Below are 21,082 nucleotides of genomic sequence, written 5' to 3' on the forward strand. Positions count from 1 at the left end.
AAACAGATCTGCAGTTTTGTGTTGGATCTCACAAGTCTATTGGGGCTAGAACTTACAGTTACAACAAGTCCCACCGAAATTCAGTGCCCATTCATAATGAAGGGTAATTTTCTAGGGCTTGTGAAGCATTTGCCAGTCTGCACTGAATTGCTAACTGTACCTGTTTACGCCTTGTAAAAATAAGAGCCATTGGATGCTTTTCCACTTGGTACAGGCAAAGAGTAGAGTTTTTCCCAAGGCCATCATTGGAGACCATCTTCATAACCTCATAAGTTTCTGGACATATATTAATGTTGAGTAGGGAGTTGCATCATGCTTCAAAGTGCATGACTTGCAAACAGTAAAAACTCACAAACAGCCACAAGCTAATAATGCTATGACAGTTGAGCATCATTGTTCCTGAGGGTGAAAGTGAAATTATGTGGGAACTAATATAAATTACACATGCATGAAGAGTCCTATCTATTTGAAGATAATTTAAAAGTTAAATTTCAAGCCATATATAGCAGAGGAGCAAGTAGCACAGCTTCAAAGTAGGTAAAGGCTTCACCAGAAAAATGGCTTCTACTAAGAGCGTGAAAGAACTCTTTGAGAAGTATTTCAATCCAAGACAGGTCCTGGAGAGATATTGCATGCGAGATGCTGACTTTTTTGATGATATCACTACTCAGGTTTTTTCTAAATTCCTCAAATGCACCTCATCAGGTATGTTCTATTCATGGTCTTAGTTATTTTATGATTTCTGCTTGCAGCAGATAAACTCAAAGGGGCAGATTTATGAGCCCCTTGCGCCACTTTTGCGTCACTTGTAACATGGGAAAAGTGACGCAAAAGTGGCGCAAGGGGCTCATAAATCTGCCCCAAAGTGTGGTACCAGAATAACGTCTAACATAAACAATGAGCTCAAACCATTTTCAGTAGAGGATTGAGTAGATGTTATGCAACAATAATGGTATTAAGAAACAAAATCTCTAAACTATTGATAAGAATGTCTCTTTTTAAGAACTTGTGCTGTGGCCACTACAATGCAACAGGTAATACGGTAAATAAATCAACACCAATACAATGATGCAATATAATTAACACCTGTCAGCTGGGGGATCTGGCCAGGTCACCCATGGACCATGTGTTTAAAACAGAATCCATGAAGTCTCAAGCTACATGAATTTGTGCTCTTCCCCTCTCCTTCCTGTTAAATAACCCTTGCCCTAAATACTGACAAACGGTATACAGCCTGCATTAGGATATCATTTATTGAGATCAGGAGTGTTTTGCACAGAAATGTAAGAAATGTAATAAGATTGTTTAAAATTGCTTTTTTAATTGCTGAAGAATTCAAAATGCATTTATATCAACACTAAAGGCTATTCTCAAAGGTAAATTACCTTGTGAGCAGTGTATGTGTAATTTAGTGTTACACTTTTAAGTAACTTTGCTTGCTGTTGTCAGGTTTCAGGAGTACGAAAGTATGCACAATGCAATTGTATTACAAATGGTTGATAGATCTGTAATATTTTTATCTTTGACTCAATAGACACAGACAACTGATCCCATTCTATATGGAATTGTGATCGATTAAATATTTTCTGAACGCTATTCTGCAACATCTTTAGAAGCTACTTTTTGTACAATTCAGATACTCAATTCTTGCACTGCTTTGATATTTATTATTCCACTGAACAGCTGGAAAATTACAAACGTTTATATTTATTCAAATGTTCGTGGGTCATCCAATTTTACTGAGGTAGAGAATTTTTCTCATTTTTTCATTTTGAGAAAATGAGTAAAATGTATCAACTTGGGGAATTATATGTGAAAGATCTGTCACGTTCAAAATTCCAGGACAAAGGGCTCAATGTTTATTGTTTAAAAATGTACAGGATTTTCTCTTTTGAATAATTTTATCACAATTGGTCACTTTATAAAATGTCAAGCACACGTCCAATTATTTTTCAGGACATTGTATACACATTGAAATGCAAATGGGATTTGCTAAATACAGAAGAGGCTCAGTCAGAATAAAACAATGTCTTACAGATCATGGCAAAGGAACCCATTGAATGTGTCCTACAAACTGCAAAGTTTTTGATACTGTTGTTTTCACAACATTTTTCAGCATTCATATTAAGTACTCAATCTTTGTATTCTCATTGTTTTATTCAGATATACAACCAAAAAAGTGTCGAAGCTGTTCCTTCAACAAACGAGACGGACCAAGTGGTGTGCATGAGAGTTTGTGTAGAGGCAACAATGTTGGATATGGAAGCCCTCACACACCCATCAGGATGTCATGCTTCATCATCGGGCTGCTCCACGTCGAGTCGGCTGGTGCAATACCCGACGGGCTCCTTATTAGGGAACACTCTTATGGAGATCTTTTATCCAACAGCCGTCCGGTGAAGTGGGGGTGAGGGGCTCTAATTTAATGTAGATGAAAGGAGATAGTGATTGTGAATTAAAATAGGGATGGGAGTGCTTCTCAATCAGTTTATTATGAAGCCTCCTTACCGAGTTAAAAGCTATGAGGTGAAGTGTTGGTAACGTAGATTTATGTGCTAGGTTGTATACACTGCCTCATCTGGGGTCAACATGTTTCTCGCTCTATCTGAGGATTACTCTAGCGATTCTTCAGGACCTAGTGTGTTCTATCTACATTTAGACTGTTTATCCAGTATTCAGTAAGCATTCATATTGGTAGCTAGTGTTCCACAAGTTTACCTGTAACCCGGTCTACCTATGGAGAGGAAGGAAAGGAAGACCAGGGTGGTTATAGAATGCAAAAATACAACTTCTCATGTTTAAAATGTGCGTCTCGTGAACTAGTTAGTGCAGCTGCAGTGACGGTGCACAATATTCATAGTGGTTCTAAAAACCCAAGCCACGTCATGTGATCACTCCACAATGTGTCAACTATCTAAAAACATTAAAAAGGAAACAGACGTGCTGTGTAAACTTACCCTACCAATTCCATAGGATAGCACACTGCAGTTCCTGGTAGGCTACGCAAGGAGTTCATTGCATTCTGTAATTGTATATTGAAAAACAAGGCTAGTAGACAAACATGATAAAAATCGCAGACTCCAGGGCTATATAAGCCCCTTCTCTTTGTTGAACCACATGCAAAAGGACGGCTCTATATATCCCTTCTATTAGTTTAAAGACATAATCGTCAACCGCTCTGTGTGCTCGGGGACCCATAAGATATGGATAAAGGTTGACCTCCCGATTCTCTTTTGAGCAGCATAAAGCCGTGGTAATGCCGCGGGAAATGCCACAGGAAACAGGTAAAGAGCATACAGATCGCAAATGCCCAAAGGCGTTCGTATACAGACACGCCGAGTCCGTGTCACCGGTCGTCCTACCACGCTCTACCAGGACTGGGAGGTGAAGTTTCATGTATCGTGGGAGTTTTATCCTGTGGTGGGCGGAAGTGGAAATTGAGGCTCTAATTCAAGTTTGGTACATCACTCGAGGCTCGTTGTGGCAGCCATCTTAGGTGAGGGGCTCGCTGTCGGCAATTGGACTCAATGCGTGTCAATGGCTATCAAGTATTAAGGCTTTGATATGTTAATCTGGGCAAAACATTTTTGCTACAGTATACATGTGGTATATTGCAATGGTGACATTAAATGTAGTTTGAAGCAATACCATTAGAGTTGGAAAACCTTATTTTCTTCATCCCATTTGCGTCATGTGATTGTCAAATAATCGATGTATAGATTAGCTGTTGTGGGGGAGTTTACCCCTAGCGCCCATATTCGTAGGTCTTGTGTAGGGATGAAGTGTAAGGGAAGTATGGCATATGGCGCTGTATTATACAGATATTCTGATTTAGAGATTAGGGCTAGAGATTCGTGTTCAGACTGGTCACATTGAAGAGGGGTACACCGTGTTCTCGGTAGCTGAGATGGTGTGGAATTACTCAGGGTGGTTTCAGGGAAGACCATGGTATGGCTTCATTAAGGCCTGTAATGTGGGAGCCTAGTCTGTACACCCACCTTTGTTCTTTCACTAGTAGGGCTTCTTTAGTGATATTGGAAAAGGATTCCAAAACTAGCCAGGTGAGTGAGTCCGGGGTGTGTCCCTTTTCTTGAAAGTGCATGCACATCCTGGTGTTGGTTATTTTGCAACGAAAGTTGCTGCTGTGCTCAGTGATGCGTGTTTTTACTGGGCGGGTTGTCATACCAATATATTGCAATTTGCAGGGACATGTAATCAGGTACACACAGTTGGACGTATTGCAATTGGTGTGGCGACGTAACTCCCATTTGAAGCTGTTGTTGAGCTGGACTATCTTGTGTGTTGTAGTTAAAGGGCATACCGAGCATGATCCACATGGGTAGTGCCCAGTCACAGGTGGGAGATCCCATAGTTGTCTTTGGTTGGGGGGCCCCTGTGTTCGTGGGCGGGTATGTATCAGTGTGTCCCTCAGGTTTTTAGTGCATTTGAACGAGAATCTTGGCACTTCAAGGTTCATTGTGCCCGTGTTCAAGATGTTCCAGTGTTTTTTTATCACTTTAGTGATCTCATTGGAGACTGGAGTGAATGAGGTGACACAAGTGAGGACATCTGTTGGGTTTTTTGTTTTAGGTTCCAGCAGTGCCTCCCGATGGTTGTTGCGGGCTCTTTTATTGGCTAAAGCAATATGTTTTTCTGGATATTCACGTGACCTCAGTTGGCTTGCCAATTCTTCTGCTTCTGACCTGTAATCTGATAGGTTACTGCAATTTCGCCTCACCCTCAGAAATTGCCCGACAGGGAGATTATCTTTCAAACTTCGTGGGTGATGGCTGGAGTAAAGTAACAGGCTATTGCGGTCTGTCGGTTTCTTATACAACGATGTTGAGAGTGTACCTCTGTTCAGGTTTATATTTAGGTCTAGGAAAGGGATGTTGTGCTCTGACACAGTGTGGGTGAACTTGAGATGTGGATCGAGGGTGTTGATCCATCCACAGAACTCAATACAAGCTGACATCTCTCCTTTCCATAATATCAAGATGTCATCAATGAACCTTTTCCAAAGGTATATATCAGCATTGTATGGGTTAGAGTTATGGAAAATATGGCGAGTCTCGAAATCTGCCATATACAGGCATGCTAGACTCAGCGCGAAAGTGCTGCCCATACAAGTGCCTTGTGTTTGTTGGTAAATTTGACCTTTGTATTCAAAGAAGTTTTCTGTCAGGGCTAGTGTTGCACAGTCCATAACAAAACTGATAGGGGTATTGTGATCCCAGGGTTCATGATTTAGAACACTTTCCACTACGTCAAGTGTAGCCCTCTGGGGTATATTGGTGTATAGAGCCTGTACGTCTAGGGTCACTAGGAGTTTGATCTCATCCATTATTGTTAACCCTGCTAGGAGGCGAAGCAAATCTGAGGTGTCTTGTATGTAAGATTCAGTCTTTTTGACAAATGGTTGGAAAAAATGGTCGCAAAATTGCGAGAGAGGTTCGAGGACTGAATCAATTCCCGACACTATTGGCCTGCCAGGTACAGGAGGGATCCCCTTATGAATTTTAGGAAGGGTGTAGAAATATGGGGTCTGAGGGTTCTTCTTGATCAGGAAAGCGGCTTCTTTCTTACTTATCCAGCCTTGACTCTCAGCCGAGAAGACTAAGGCTGTGATAGTGGTCAGAAGCCGCTGTGTGGGATTATTGGTGACTGGAGTATAGTAGTCCCGGTCACTAAGTTGTTGTGTACATTCCAATTCGTAGTCAACGGTGGCCATAATTACTGTGGCCCCACCTTTGTCTGCCTGTTTGATGGTGATGGATGTGTCATTGGACAAGTTCTTAATTGCCTCAGTCTCAGCATTAGACATATTGTTGTATTGTCTAGGTATTGTCATATGTGACAAGTCTTTGAGTACGGCCTGTTCAAAGGTGATTACCTCAGGTGGAATCATGGTTGTATTTGGAGTGAAAGTGGACGTGTTGTGTAATCCACTATCTGTCCTTTGTACAGTTTCCGTGTCTTGAAAGAACGATTTCAATCTGACCTTACGGAAAAACTGTTGGATTTCACATTGTTGTTTAAAAAGGTCTACCTTCGGAGTTGGTACAAAGCCCAGGCCTCTCTGTAATACCTTGTATTCGATGTCTGTGAGGTTTCTTTGGGAAAGGTTGACTACTAGGTCTTCTTTTTGTTGTTGGTGTAGCTCCGAGTTTCCATGGTTCTCGGGGTGTCCTCCCACTGGACTCTCGTTCCTTGTGGGGTTGGTTGATTCTTTTTTCTTCTTAGCCCGCGCCCTCTGCCAGGCTAAGAAGGAGACTCTGGCTCCAATTCCTCCAGACGAGGATCCTCGAGCAACAGCAATTCCAGTTCTGAATCAGTAAACTACGGCACATCCCGTAGAGGAAATCGCCAAGCCTATCAAAACTTCCAGATGGCCCCTTTCCAAAACCCTGCATTTTGGCAATACCCAATGCACCCCCAAGGCCCGCCCCAATATCCTATGCCACCACAAGGCCCGCCCCAATTCTACCCCCCGGTGTACAATCAGCCTTTTTTAGTCAGAGGCTGGGGCAGAGGGCGCGGGCTAAGAAGAAAAAACAATCAACCAACCCCACAAGGAACGAGAGTCCAGTGGGAGGACACCCCGAGAACCATGGAAACTCGGAGCTACACCAACAACAAAAAGAAGACCTAGTAGTCAACCTTTCCCAAAGAAACCTCACAGACATCGAATACAAGGTATTACAGAGAGGCCTGGGCTTTGTACCAACTCCGAAGGTAGACCTTTTTAAACAACAATGTGAAATCCAACAGTTTTTCCGTAAGGTCAGATTGAAATCGTTCTTTCAAGACACGGAAACTGTACAAAGGACAGATAGTGGATTACACAACACGTCCACTTTCACTCCAAATACAACCATGATTCCACCTGAGGTAATCACCTTTGACCAGGCCGTACTCAAAGACTTGTTACATATGACAATACCTAGACAATACAACAATATGTCTAATGCTGAGACTGAGGCAATTAAGAACTTGTCCAATGACACATCCATTACCATCAAACAGGCAGACAAAGGTGGGGCCACAGTAATTATGGCCACCGTTGACTACGAATTGGAATGTACACGACAACTTAGTGACCGGGACTACTATACTCCAGTCACCAATAATCCCACACAGCGGCTTCTGACCACTATCACAGCCTTAGTCTTCTCGGCTGAGAGTCAAGGCTGGATAAGTAAGAAAGAAGCCGCTTTCCTGATCAAGAAGAACCCTCGGACCCCATATTTCTACACCCTTCCTAAAATTCATAAGGGGATCCGTCCTGTACCTGGCAGGCCAATAGTGTCGGGAATTGATTCAGTCCTCGAACCTCTCGCGCAATTTTGCGACCATTTTTTCCAACCATTTGTCAAAAAGACTGAATCTTACATACAAGACACCACAGATTTGCTTCGCCTCCTAGCAGGGTTAACAATAACGGATGAGATCAAACTCCTAGTGACCCTAGACGTACAGGCTCTATACACCAATATACCCCAGAGGGCTACACTTGACGTAGTGGAAAGTGTTCTAAATCATGAACCCTGGGATCACAATACCCCTATCAGTTTTTTATGGACTGTGCAACACTAGCCCTGACAGAAAACTTCTTTGAATACAAAGGTCAAATTTACCAACAAACACAAGGCACTTGTATGGGCAGCACTTTCGCGCTGAGTCTAGCATGCCTGTATATGGCAGATTTCGAGACTCGCCATATTTTCCATAACTCTAACCCATACAATGCTGATATATACCTTTGGAAAAGGTTCATTGATGACATCTTGATATTATGGAAAGGAGAGATGTCAGCTTGTATTGAGTTCTGTGGATGGATCAACACCCTCGATCCACATCTCAAGTTCACCCACACTGTGTCAGAGCACAACATCCCTTTCCTAGACCTAAATATAAACCTGAACAGAGGTACACTCTCAACATCGTTGTATAAGAAACCGACAGACCGCAATAGCCTGTTACTTTACTCCAGCCATCACCCACGAAGTTTGAAAGATAATCTCCCTGTCGGGCAATTTCTGAGGGTGAGGCGAAATTGCAGTAACCTATCAGATTACAGGTCAGAAGCAGAAAAATTGGCAAGCCAACTGAGGTCACGTGAATACCCAGAAAAACATATTGCTTTAGCCAATAAAAGAGCCCGCAACAGCCATCGGGAGGCACTGCTGGAACCTAAAACGAAAAACCCAACAGATGTCCTCACTTGTGTCACCTCATTCACTCCAGTCTCCAATGAGATCACTAAAGTGATGAAAAAACACTGGAACATCTTGAACACGGGCACAATGAACCTTGAAGTGCCAAGATTCTTGTTCAAACGCACTATAAACCTGAGGGACACACTGATACATACCCGCCCAGGAACACAGGTGCCCCCCAACCAAAGACAACTATGGGATCTCCCACCTGTGACCGGGCACTACCCATGTGGATCATGCTCGGTATGCCCTTTAACTACAACACACAAGATAGTCCAGCTCAACAACAGCTTCAAATGGAAGTTACGTCGCCACACCAATTGCAATACGTCCAACTGTGTGTACCTGATTACATGTCCCTGCAAATTGCAATATATTGGTATGACAACCCGCCCAGTAAAAACACGCAACACTGAGCACCGCAGCAACTTTCGTTGCAAAAGAACCAACACCAGGATGTGCATGCACTTTCAAGAAAAGGGACACACCCCGAACTCACTCACCTGGCTAGTTTTGGAATCCTTTTCCAATATCACTAAAGAAGCCCTACTAGTGAAAGAACAAAGGTGGGTGTACAGACTAGGCTCCCACGTTACAGGCCCTAATGAAGCCATACCATGGTCTTCCCTGAAACCACCCTGAGTAATTCCACACCATCTCAGCTACCGAGAACACGGTGTACCCCTCTTCAATGTGACCAGTCTGAACACGAATCTCTAGCCCTAATCTCTAAATCAGAATATCTGTATAATACAGCGCCATATGCCATACTTCCCTTACACTTCATCCCTACACAAGACCTACGAATATGGGCGCTAGGGGTCAACTCCCCCACAACAGCTAATCTATACATCGAGTATTTGACAATCACATGACGCAAATGGGATGAAGAAAATAAGGTTTTCCAACTCTAATGGTATTGTTTCAAACTACATTTAATGTCACCATTGCAATATACCACATGTATACTGTAGCAAAAATGTTTTGCCCAGATTAACATATCAAAGCCTTAATACTTGATAGCCATTGACACGCATTGAGTCCAATTGCCGACAGCGAGCCCCTCACCTAAGATGGCTGCCACAACGAGCCTCGAGTGATGTACCACACTTGAATTAGAGCCTCGATTTCCACTTCCGCCCACCACAGGATAAAACTCCCACGATACATGAAACTTCACCTCCCAGTCCTGGTAGAGCGGGGTAGGACGACCGGTGACACGGACTCGGCGTGTCTGTAAGTATACGAACGCCTTCGGGCATTTGCGATCTGTATGCTCTTTACCTGTTTCCCGCGGCATTTCCCGCGGCATTACCACGGCTTTATGCTGCTCACAATAGAATCGGGAGGTCAACCTTTATCCATATCTTTTGGGTCCCCGAGCACACAGAGCGGTTGAAGATTATGTCTTTAAACTAATAGAAGGGATATATAGAGCCGTCCTTTTGCATGTGGTTCAACAAAGAGAAGGGGCTTATATAGCCCTGGAGTCTGCGATTTTTATCATGTTTTCTACTAGCCTTGTTTTTCAATATACAATTACAGAACGCAAGGAACTCCTTGCGTAGCCTACCAGGAACTGCAGTGTGCTATCCTATGGAATTGGTAGGGTAAGTTTACACAGCACGTCTGTTTCCTTTTTAATGTTTTTAGATAGTTGACACATTGTGGAGTGATCACATGACGTGGCTTGGGTTTTTAGAACCACTATGAATATTGTGCACCGTCACTGCAGCTGCACTAACTAGTTCACGAGACGCACATTTTAAACATGAGAAGTTGTATTTTTGCATTCTATAACCACCCTGGTCTTCCTTTCCTTCCTCTCCATAGGTAGACCGGGTTACAGGTAAACTTGTGGAACACTAGCTACCAATATGAATGCTTACTGAATACTGGATAAACAGTCTAAATGTAGATAGAACACACTAGGTCCTGAAGAATCGCTAGAGTAATCCTCAGATGGAGCGACAAACATGTTGACCCTAGATGAGGCAGTGTATACAACCTAGCACATAAATCTACGTTACCAACACTTCACCTCATAGCTGTTAACTAGGTAAGGAGGCTTCATAATAAACTGATTGAGAAGCACTCCCATCCCTATTTTAATTCACAATCACTATCTCCTTTCATCTACATTAAATTAGAGCCCCTCACCCCCACTTCACCGAACGGCTGTTGGATAAAAGATCTCCATAAGAGTGTTCCCTAATAAGGAGCCCGTCGGGTATTGCACCAGCCGACTCGACGTGGAGCAGCCCGATGATGAAGCATGACATCCTGATGGGTGTGTGAGGGCTTCCATATCCAACATTGTTGCCTCTACACAAACTCTCATGCACACCACTTGGTCCGTCTCGTTTGTTAAAGGAACAGCTTCGACACTTTTTTGGTTGTACATTTTAGGGCTCGCTTAGCTGGACCTCCTTTCCAAAGCCCTGTTCGCCCCCCGCTTTTTCTTTACTTTATTCAGATATACACATAAGCTATTTGTTTAATGCTCTTATTATGCAATTCTATCAGACTTAAATGTTATTAAATGAAAAATCGTAATTTTACTATTTTTGACTGACATTCTGAGTATAACATTCATCAAAAGTTTAGACTTGCAAATCTTCCCTCCCTGAAATTAAAAAAGTAAAAGAAGTCAGTACATCATTTAAATAAAATTACTACTTCATGTTGTTCTCTTAAGGAGGGAAATTACTTTTTTTAATTTAAACTTCAGTTAAACATTTTTGATAATATTTAATATATTAACATTAATTATAACTCAACTTGGGTTGTGAATTTTTTAAAATGTTTTTGTCCCTTTAAATTGTATTTAAAACAAATATATAAAAGATATTTACCTTCATATTTAACTGAAAAATACTTTATTAAGTTTAATATTTTGTTTTTATATTTGCTTCACTTCAGCAAAGGGTGATTTCCAACTTGACTGTAGATTCTATAGTAAAATATAGAGTACATTAAAAAAGGTTATATAAGTCAAAAGAAAATACTGAAAACTTATGATGCAATATAATTAACTTAATAAATTTACTTTAAATGTGAAACAAAATAATACTGTTTACTTTAGTCAATTCAATAAAAACAAATACATTTTCAGAAGATAACATAAAAAAATGATTTCCCACCTGAAATGAAAATATATTTATTTTCTGAATATGCATTAATAATGATTAAAGTGATGTAGAAAATTAACTAAAAGTAATTAAAAAAATATGTTTGAATAAAAGTAAATTTTACATTAATTTATTAATGCAAAAATGCTGTGGGCTGGGTGCTTGTGAGGGTACTGCATGTTTTGTGGTCGCTGGGGTGGCAGCTTCTCACGGACGACCTGGGTGGACACCTGTATTGAGAGGTGAGAGTTCCTAGGAGGGGTTGAGCTCTCTTCACACAAGCCCCCCCACTGAAAACAGTGCTTATATTTATGTCAGACTGCTGAGAGCTTCTGAAAAAGTCTGGCTATAATTGAATCACGTTATTTAAATACCAGAGGCCTTCAACTGGGCCACTACTGAGTGCTGCGGCAGAAGGTGGCAAAAAAGGAGGAGAGATCTTGTGTCTTTACTTGACCAACAGCTCAGCCTAGTGTGAGGGTGGATGTGGTGACCTGGAAGAACAGGGGAGGCGGTGAGTGGACTTTCTATTGCTTTTTATCACTTCATTAATATTACCTGCTACCATACCTCTCACACAGACTTTGTGCAGCTTTTCATCCCTTCAATATTACTACCAACTATCATACCATACTTCTCGCACAGATCCTCAAGAGAACTAGGGAGAGGGACTGTCATCTGAGGACCATATTGACCTCAGGGGGGCTATTCCCTGCCCTAATTGATCACAAAAGTGAGCCAGCACTGTTGGAAGAGCACTTCTCACCCACAGCGCTAGAACCTGAACCGTCCATTTGTCTTCAAACTCCAAAGAAGGCCCAGTTTTGTTATAAATGCATAGGGTTCCTCGATCTCCAGTGATTGTCTGCTGCTTCCTGCTGCTCCTGCTTGCTTTTGTTGTACTGGGTCTGATACTGGTATGGGACTGGTCTTCCCCCTCAAGTTTTATTGTGCCCTGCTGTATTAGAGGTTGTGCAGTCTGTCCGAGTCCCTGTCCCTTTGCTTACTATGGGAAAGAGATAGGCCTTGGAAGGAGGGCCGAGTTCACCAAAGGGGAACACATTTAAAAAAGACAGAAATCTGTGCTATCAACAGAATAGATAACCTTTTATCAGAATGTGAACAGTTTCTTGTTCCTTCCCCCTCTCCGTTCAGGTGTTCACACAGGAAGTACGATACCTAATGCTGCCCCTAGTACTGTCCTGCAGAATTACAGGACAGTTCCGGGATGTTTACCAGGTGGGGTAGAGCAGGCAAACTGGGAAACTGGGGTAATTCAGGCCAGGAACCCATTGATAACCCTAGTGTAGATCCACCCTTACCATACTCTTCTGTTTCCCTAGTCTAGCTCCACTTGATGACATACCTTCCAGTTGTAATTGCTGTGCTCTCATGAGTGAGCCACCTGTAGAGCAACTATCCAGTCATACTACACAATCCCTATTGTTCCCCGATCAAATAAAAATAAAGCAAATAATTTGACCCATGCTAGTAACCCTAATTCACTTGTATCACCTGTATGACTCTTGAGGCCCACGGGGTTACTCCTTCAAAAACTTCTGGATTGATTCTTGGAGGTCTCACTGGAGAAGTTTTGAGCTATCCTGGCAGCCGGTATCACCCTCTGCTGGCCAGTTTCTATCATCTAGAAGGGAAACTGTTGATTCTGAAAAACCTTCCTACGGCCACTGGAAGAGAGGGACCACCATCTAGCCCAGTGATCTACCCTACCAGACCACTCCCAGTCTGTAACATGTGATTCAAGTTCTGTTGTCCAAACTCAACCACACGTACTTCTCCGGTTGAAGATTTCTAGTGACCAGAAAACAACGGGTATTCGGGAGGGTGAGGGTGGAGCCAGTAAAAGCAGGAAAAAGTTACCATCCCCTTGACATGACAGCACTCCCCTAGTTTATCCACACCTTACTTCTGAGTGTACCCCAGGTGAAATTCCTGTGTTGTTGAGGAATAAGTCAGCACATTGGCTACAAACCAATACGAGGTGGCCCTGTGACTTGACCCAAGAGATACGCTCTGTCAGACATTAACTGTGGTTGGGCAACCACTCTAAAGCTCATCATGGGAAATGTGTGTTAGTGAATTTTAAGTCCCCTTTAACTGTGGAATCTTTATTTAGCCAGCTTGATCTGCTGGCACCCTCAGCAAGACTTATTAAAACACTACTGCTGGGGTACTTTTATCAGCCCTGCCGTCATTTGCTCTCCATGACCGTTGAGGCGAGATCAGACATTAGGTATGACTATTTCAGCTTTTCATGTGCCAATTCCTATGATAAAAATCCTCTTCTAACAGTTAACCTTCTTCATGCTCAGGACTGATGACTACAGTTGCAGGTAACTGGGGAATCCTTTCCTGCAGTGGCCATAAATTTCTATTGGAACTCTGATGTCACACCTGTCAGCTCTGAAACTATTGCAGCCCGCTCTATGACTGCTGATCACCAGTGCCCACAGAATAATAGGGTAACAATTGTCAGAGACTTCAATGTTACCTTTGTTCCCTTGAGCCCTGAGCTCCCTAAATTCACTGAAGCTGAAACTGCAGTTTGGGGGGTCCCTCAGCTAGCCCTAGGCCACCCTACAAGATGCTCTCTCATTGCTGACCAATTGATGCATCTAACCCTTCATTTTGGAACTCTTCATTTTGGTGTTAGGGCCTGTAATGGTTGGTCCCGTTCAGAATTTAGTGGTCCCTCACCTTCAAGTGTGCATTGCAAAAGAGCCATATTGATCACATATTCCTGTCTCTTCCGCTATGGCCATCGCTCCTAGGCATGGTAGTGGTTGAGCGCTATGAAAGTTACTATAATGCTCTCTACCTACCTCTAAGTGAGGGAAAAATCGAATGTGATGCCTTGGACTCTGTGGTTGCTCTGACAATTTGAAACAACAAGAGGTCTCTAAAATGGGGGGCTGTTTGTAAGGGCCACAAAATGGTGACCCAGATATACAAACGGGTGACTGATATGATGTATGCACTGAACACAGTGGGGCCATCTAGCATGGTCATAATTTTATTGCTAAACCGCATTAAAGTTATTTTAGCTCCATTTAAGCCATGATTAGCAAAGATGTCTGCAAAACCTAAACGTTTAATCCCGCTGTACCTGGTTCAATTCCAGTTTACGCAATCTAGAGGTAACATTATACAAAGTATGAAAAACGCAAATAGGCAAGAAATGATTTACACTAGGAAAGAATATAAAGCAATGCTCAACCAGGCCAAATTTAATTTGGCACAAGAGATTTGGGAGGACCTAGTAGCTGCAGTAAAGGCAGGGGATATTACAGATTTCTGTGGATTTGTGGCTCATGACAGGCAGAATGCCACTGCCAGTCTAGAATATAATTTACAGCCTCAGATCTGGGTGGACCATTTCCCAAAAATGTCCATAGCCAAACCCAACTGGAGCATGCCTATTCAAACAATTCTACAGGCCTGCTCCTAGATGAAGGCCTCCCCTTATCCTTCCATCTTAATGATTTAATGGCAGCAATAATGTCACTCCCAGCAGATAAAGCTCCAGGCCCCGATTCCCTCCCCGGGGTCCTCTTCCGTTCAGAACCTCTGATCTGGGCCACAGAGTTCCAGGCACCGTTGCATTCTATACTTGCAGGCAGTCCGACCCCAGTCCCTGGCTTACTGCAGAGAATGTCCCTATTTACAAAAAAGGGCCTAAAGATGACCTGGGGACCTATAGGCCTATCAGCCCTATTGAAATCCTCACAGAAACAATTTTGCCACCTTATATTTGACCAACTGCTTAATTGGCAAACAACAATGCTGTTTTCTCAGAGCTCCAGGCGAATTTCAGATTTACGGTGGATCAAATACTCTGTTTCAGTGCCCTATATTGGGAAACAGGCCCTCATTATGTGGTCTTTGTTGACCTGAAGACAGCTTTCAATTCTGTGCCTAGGAGCAAGCTGCAGGAAGTTCTGGAAAAGATGAGTGTCGCCCGATACATTTTTTCTGTCTTTATCAGGTTCCATGGACTCAATACTGCCAGAGTCAGGTATGGCAACTGCGTTGTGTTCACAGACAACTTATAGATTAAAACTGGTATTTGTCAGGGATGTTTGTCTTGCCCCGACATTGTTCACACTTTATATAAATGACTTTGTGCACATGTTTGATTTCCCTGAAAAGACACAAACCTGGCCCTTATAAAACTGCAATGCTACTTTTTGCAGATGACATGCTCTTAATTTCCAATATACCATGTGGTCTGCAGGCACAACTTTACCACTTTTTAATCTTCTGTAATGAGCATGGTTTGGAACTAAACATCAACAAAATAAAATGTATGGCTTTTAATCCATATAAATCGAGTGCAGGGTACTGAGTTGGTCCTCTCATATCAAGAGATATTCATTAAAACTTTAACAAGAAGCTGATTCAGTACTCAAACTGTGCAAATGGGCGTATGCATTCTCTAGAACCAGCGGTGGAGCTCTACAACATCAAAGCAAAAAGCTTAGCCATGAACGTGGTCAAATTTTGGGGACACTTCAAAGGGAATGTTCTCGGGAAAACCAAAAAAAAGGTTCATGAGGAGCATTCTCAACCTTCCTCAGAGTGCCTCCCACCTCCCCCAACTGCTGGTTCTGGGAATTGTTCCTATAACCAAAACTTATGCAGTGTCACCCTATCTTATACTGGCATATGCTGTGGTCCATGGACGAACTAGAATCCCATAGAACTGTGATTATACCCTAGATGCACCTCCCTCTCCTTTGAAATCACCCCTTTACACACTATTTCACTTCTCATTTATTTTTTTCTTTCCTGATCTTATTGTCGAACGAGGTTTTATGAGATCGGTGATTTATGTATTTATTTTTGTTTGTAACCATTTTAAATAGTCCTATTCCATTATTTTCTGTGTGAGGGTATTGTTGTATCAGTGGTTGGTCCAGTGGTCTTAATTCAGCTAAAAGTTGAAGTAATTATAGTTTTTGGTACCTCTGTGGTGATAGAGAAAATGGCTCACCCTTTTGAGGGTGGGCACATGCCCTCTGTAACCCTCCTTAAATCACTCCTAATTCCTCCCTACTATGTAGCGAAAGCACATGTAAGAATCTCCCAATAGAAGATACAGGACAGTAGAGCTGGAGATTTATGCTTAAACGTTTTTAAATAGCTTTTTTGTATTTTAGTATTACTTTTGCAGTACTTCTAGCTGTACTATTAAATGCAGGTTGTCAATATGCCCACTATTTTTGCATTTCATAACTCTGCCAATTCCTCAAAAGGCTTGTTTGTCCTGAATTACTTTTGGGCATGTAAAGTATCTTGTACAGTAGTTAAAGTAAAGCCTAATATTAGTTTACAGTAATCTGACTAGATATCAATATAGATATAATTAATGACATTCACTAAAAAAAAGCATAATAAGTACAAGAATCATACAATACATTTTAAGTAGATTAATTATTCATGTAACAATGCAATCAAATTTAAGGAAAGCCTCCAGTAATCCCTCGGGCAGCTCTTTCCGCACAACGGATTACAATGGCAGATTCTCACAACCTTTCTGACACAGAAAGGCTGTAGGAATCTGATTTTGGGGGTCCCCAGCAGGGCCTCCATGGGTTCAAGGCCGCCGGATGGTGGCCAAGGGAGCACCTATAGGCTGTGTGAGGAGGGGACGCTGTGCAAGATTTCTGCTTCTGACCAATACTGGGGGCAGGGACTGCTAGTCTCCCTGCTAGTGAATGGGACATCATGCAAGGAAACCAAGAAGACCTTTTTTGGAGCTCGAATCACCATTACCAGTCTGCTTGTCAAGATAAGAGTGTCCACTGAGGGAGAGGAGAGCATTGGATGGGGTAAAATCATGTGGGGAGCCCAAGCGAGTGAACTCCCAGTGCAAGGTGTGTGGTGTCTGCAGTTGCATTAGTTGGCCTTTGCCCAGGTGCAGATTCTAGCTGCAACTATTGTATCCCAGAAGAGGGTCTTCACAATGATTGCCATGAGGAGAGTGCCTTGTAGGGTGAGTTAAGTCTCCACAACGCCCTGATGACCCTATAGGCCAGGAGGAGCAGATGTGAAAATATTGCTAGAGTAAGTTGCCAAGTCCTGTGTGGAGTCTAGTAGTGACCCAGTATGCCAGGAGGAACTGCTGTGGTATGGACTAACATATGGTGAAGGACAGTGCCTTGGCAGGTAGTGATACAGCAACTCCGTTTGCCAGGAGGGGCTGCTGCTATCAGGGATTGCGGAGGATCGGCCGCCGTCTGACAATTGTGAATCGCGCAACCCGTGAGTCACCACCAAGCATCAAGAATTGTGCCAGAGTTCCCTGTGACATGAGGAGTACTCTGGGATTAATGAAATCCAGTTCAGCCCCCCATTTGCGAGCATCAGGCTATTTAGGAGGAGCACTGCTTCACCTATGGGTACAAATGGAGCCAGCTGCATAAGCTCTGGACACTGAGCATGCATGCAGCTGACACCTTCACCAGGACCAGAGCAGTGTGAGTATCCATGGTCAGGTCAATATCTGAGATCCTGCAAGCTTCCTCGCTGCTGGAAGACTGGTTAGGGGCCAATCATTGGACTTGCTGCTAAGGATGCTGAATCACCCAGACAAGTTTGACTACTTTATTTAGAGTCAGAGTGGACTCTTGAGTTAAGGCCTTTAATTAAGCAACTCTGGATTTGGCTCCAGTGAATAGGGAATAACACCTACCACATTACGGGATTGGACAGGGATTTTTCATCGAAACACTAGACCCCCACCTCATTTTTCCTGCATGTCACAATACTATTTGAATGGGTAGAGTTACAGATAAAATAGGTTTTTGACTGGACATCAATTTGTTGACACTGTTGCATGCTCTTTTAGTTGTGACTTGTGTTTACTAACCTGTATTCAGACTTGACATGCAAGGTAGCTTTGGACTGCTGAGCTACGGTTACCATTGAGAGTCAAGTGCAGAAGGAGGACTTGGCCACGTTGCTCAAGTCCTATAGTAGTTCGGGACCAGTACATCAGGAGTAAGAGGCCTCAACCCCCTATATTTCATCTATTAACCCCTGCATGCCCTGTGGCCCTCTGAAAGAGGTTCTGCCACATACTTTGACATGTCTATATGCTCCAACGTTGTTTCAGATAACAGTCTAGTCGATCAAGGTATCCTTTTAGGTGTATAAGAAGGAGGGAATCAAAAGCACTCATTATCACACAGGTCAGGGAACAACATGCAGTGCAGGTATTGGTCCCACAAAATGACTCACTCCTTCTCTTGAAAGCGCCAACACAAGGTATCATGGGGTAAACAGCATATGAGCAAGGAAAAGTGAAATGAGAAAGGCGGAGAAAAAAACATGCCTCTTCAGCTTTTAATTCACAGACATTTTGCTGGAATGCACCCACAATCTGGTCACTCCCTGTACACTGGATAACATGGTACCAGAATATTGTGGTGTAAATGTAAGCTTACATACATAAAATGCCCACAATATCCTATTCTAAGATCTTGCTTCATTATGGGTAATAAAAGAAATACTTAACGGGGCAATATATTTGTAAACAGCTGTATTGGATGTGATGTATCCAGTGTGAGATTGCTATGGTGGAAAATACAGCAGATTATTTAGCAATTAAGTTTAATGAAAGATTAGCCTGCATTTATAAAATCATCTTGGAATTCTCTATCTGATCATATACTGCTCATGGGGCTGGTTCTGCTCTCTCTGTAAAGCATGGTGAGCAGCGCAAGCTGTCTATATTTATTGGTACTACCAACATAATAAAAACAAGGTTGACATAGGCGTGTTAAATGTGATTAGGAAATCTCCACCTTTACTAGCACACACTAATGGTGAAAGGCATTGTAATTTTCTTTGCATTCACACATTTTTTGTCATGCGTCGAGATAAACACCTGAGATCTAAAATCACTAAAAAAGAGAAGCAGTGCAGATAGAATTTAGTCAACATGCAAGGACCTTGGTGAGTCTTGAATAGTGCACTAAAAGGCCATGTTCAAAATGCTGTAATACTAGGTAAATGTTTGCGGTTGATACACTAGACTCAAATGCAGTTTTCAGGTGCACAACTGAATTGGAGAAGCCTAGACAAATTCCACATGTAGGTAAACTTGACTCAATTTGGTGGAGAGCTGTTAATCTCCATTATCAAGAATGGCAAGATAATAATTCATTAAACAAATGAGAGACTTGCACATTTCAAAAATAAATTCAAATTACCCCTTGAAGGACTTTCCCTACTCCCTCCCTTTACTAAACACATCCCTGCCTAGGTCACATTACTTTCCCTGTGACTCTTTCATAGTTTCTCTCCTTATCCTCCTCCTTCTCCTCATCTCCTACTCCTCAGCTTCCCCCATACAACTCTAAGGGCATCTAGACAGTTAAAATGTTTGTCCCACATCTACTACATACCTGCTGGTTAGTAAGTTCTACAACAACAGGACACATATTCCTTGTGATGTTCTGCATCTCTTTCATTACATGGACATTGATGGAATTGTAATATGTCACTGTTAGAATATTAGAATGTATATGAGTCATTTACTGTGCCATCCACTGGGCTCATGGTGTTCTAGTGGAGCTTTGAAGATAAACTAAGGAGTTACTGTTGATGCTTGGATGCTGTTGGATGGGATCCTTATTGAGGAATAAACTGGAGAATATTCATCATAAATGTGTTCTGATTTTGTCATCCAGAACACTTGACTGGTGTAGTCGGCAGAATAAGCCTTTGAGGATCCTAACACAAAAGATTGGTGAAGTAATGTATGAATTTTCTTATGGATATTGAACAATTCAAGCCTTCCTTTTCATCCAAGTGACTTTACAAGAACTTTAATATTAAATCATCTTAGTAACTTTCAAATTTTTGTTAAAGTGGATTTAAGAGAAATGAATCTCTTAAATTATTAGGAAAATGCTGGAGGCTGCTATGAAGATTTTCTAATCAACATTCAAAATTAAGTGCCTTGATAGCACCTGCGGCTGTATTCTTATTGGATTGTGATTTGATTGCACCAGCGGGAGTGTTAGTTTCATCTAGATTGGAATTTGAACTCTTCTCAAATTGTATGGTCAGCAGCTAATCCTCAAATATACAATTTAATATGTGGCTTCATTCTGCGTTGTATGTCGATTCCCTTGGTGGATTTAGCAGTATGTAACTCATGGTAGAAGATAATGTCACAGTTGCTTTAATTGAAAAAAAAAAGATTTCATGAACATTGCATGACTGTGTGGATCTGAAAGCTTTTTTTTCCTATTGTTGTGTTGAAACTCCGTTCGTTCTACAGTACGGGCGAGTTTGGCATTACAAGTATGTTGGTAAAGGGGTTCATTGGGCAATAAGCGATGTTACAGTTGGAAGTAAACATCAACCGCCTTACTTACTATTGCTGAGACATTGAATGATGTTTTAATTCAAAGTAAACATCAACCGTTTTACTTGCCATTGCCCGTGCCCATTGAGATCAGCCAGCGTTCCATATTGACGGAGCCTTCTTTGCCATTGCCTGTGAAGATCGCAATCTCTGAGCTGCTGTAAACGTCGGATCATGCACGCACGATGACGTGATACGTCACCGACGGCCATTTTGATTTCTCCAGTAACCAAGGAAACAAGTTTCCGGTGTGCGCTGATGTGCACAGCTTAAAGCGAAGTCTCTAATATTTACGCAAGGCAATTTTGCAATAAATCTCAATTTACATGCGC

General features: G+C 42.2%; 1 protein-coding gene across 1 annotated transcript in view; it reads left to right on the plus strand.

Annotated features, from left to right (window-relative positions):
- Positions 1-509: 509 nt before the first annotated feature.
- LOC146829773 (nicotinamide N-methyltransferase-like) overlaps positions 510-21,082 on the plus strand; it is a 178,149-nt gene continuing 157,576 nt past the window's right edge. Inside the window, exon 1 of the mRNA XM_085608491.1 lies at positions 510-705. Coding sequence (XP_085464617.1) covers positions 558-705 — 148 coding nt within the window. The 5' untranslated portion in view covers positions 510-557. The remainder of the gene's footprint in view (positions 706-21,082) is intronic.

This window comes from Triturus cristatus, chromosome 5_2 (assembly GCF_964204655.1).
Source record: "Triturus cristatus chromosome 5_2, aTriCri1.1, whole genome shotgun sequence".
Classification (NCBI taxonomy): Eukaryota; Metazoa; Chordata; class Amphibia; order Caudata; family Salamandridae; genus Triturus; species Triturus cristatus.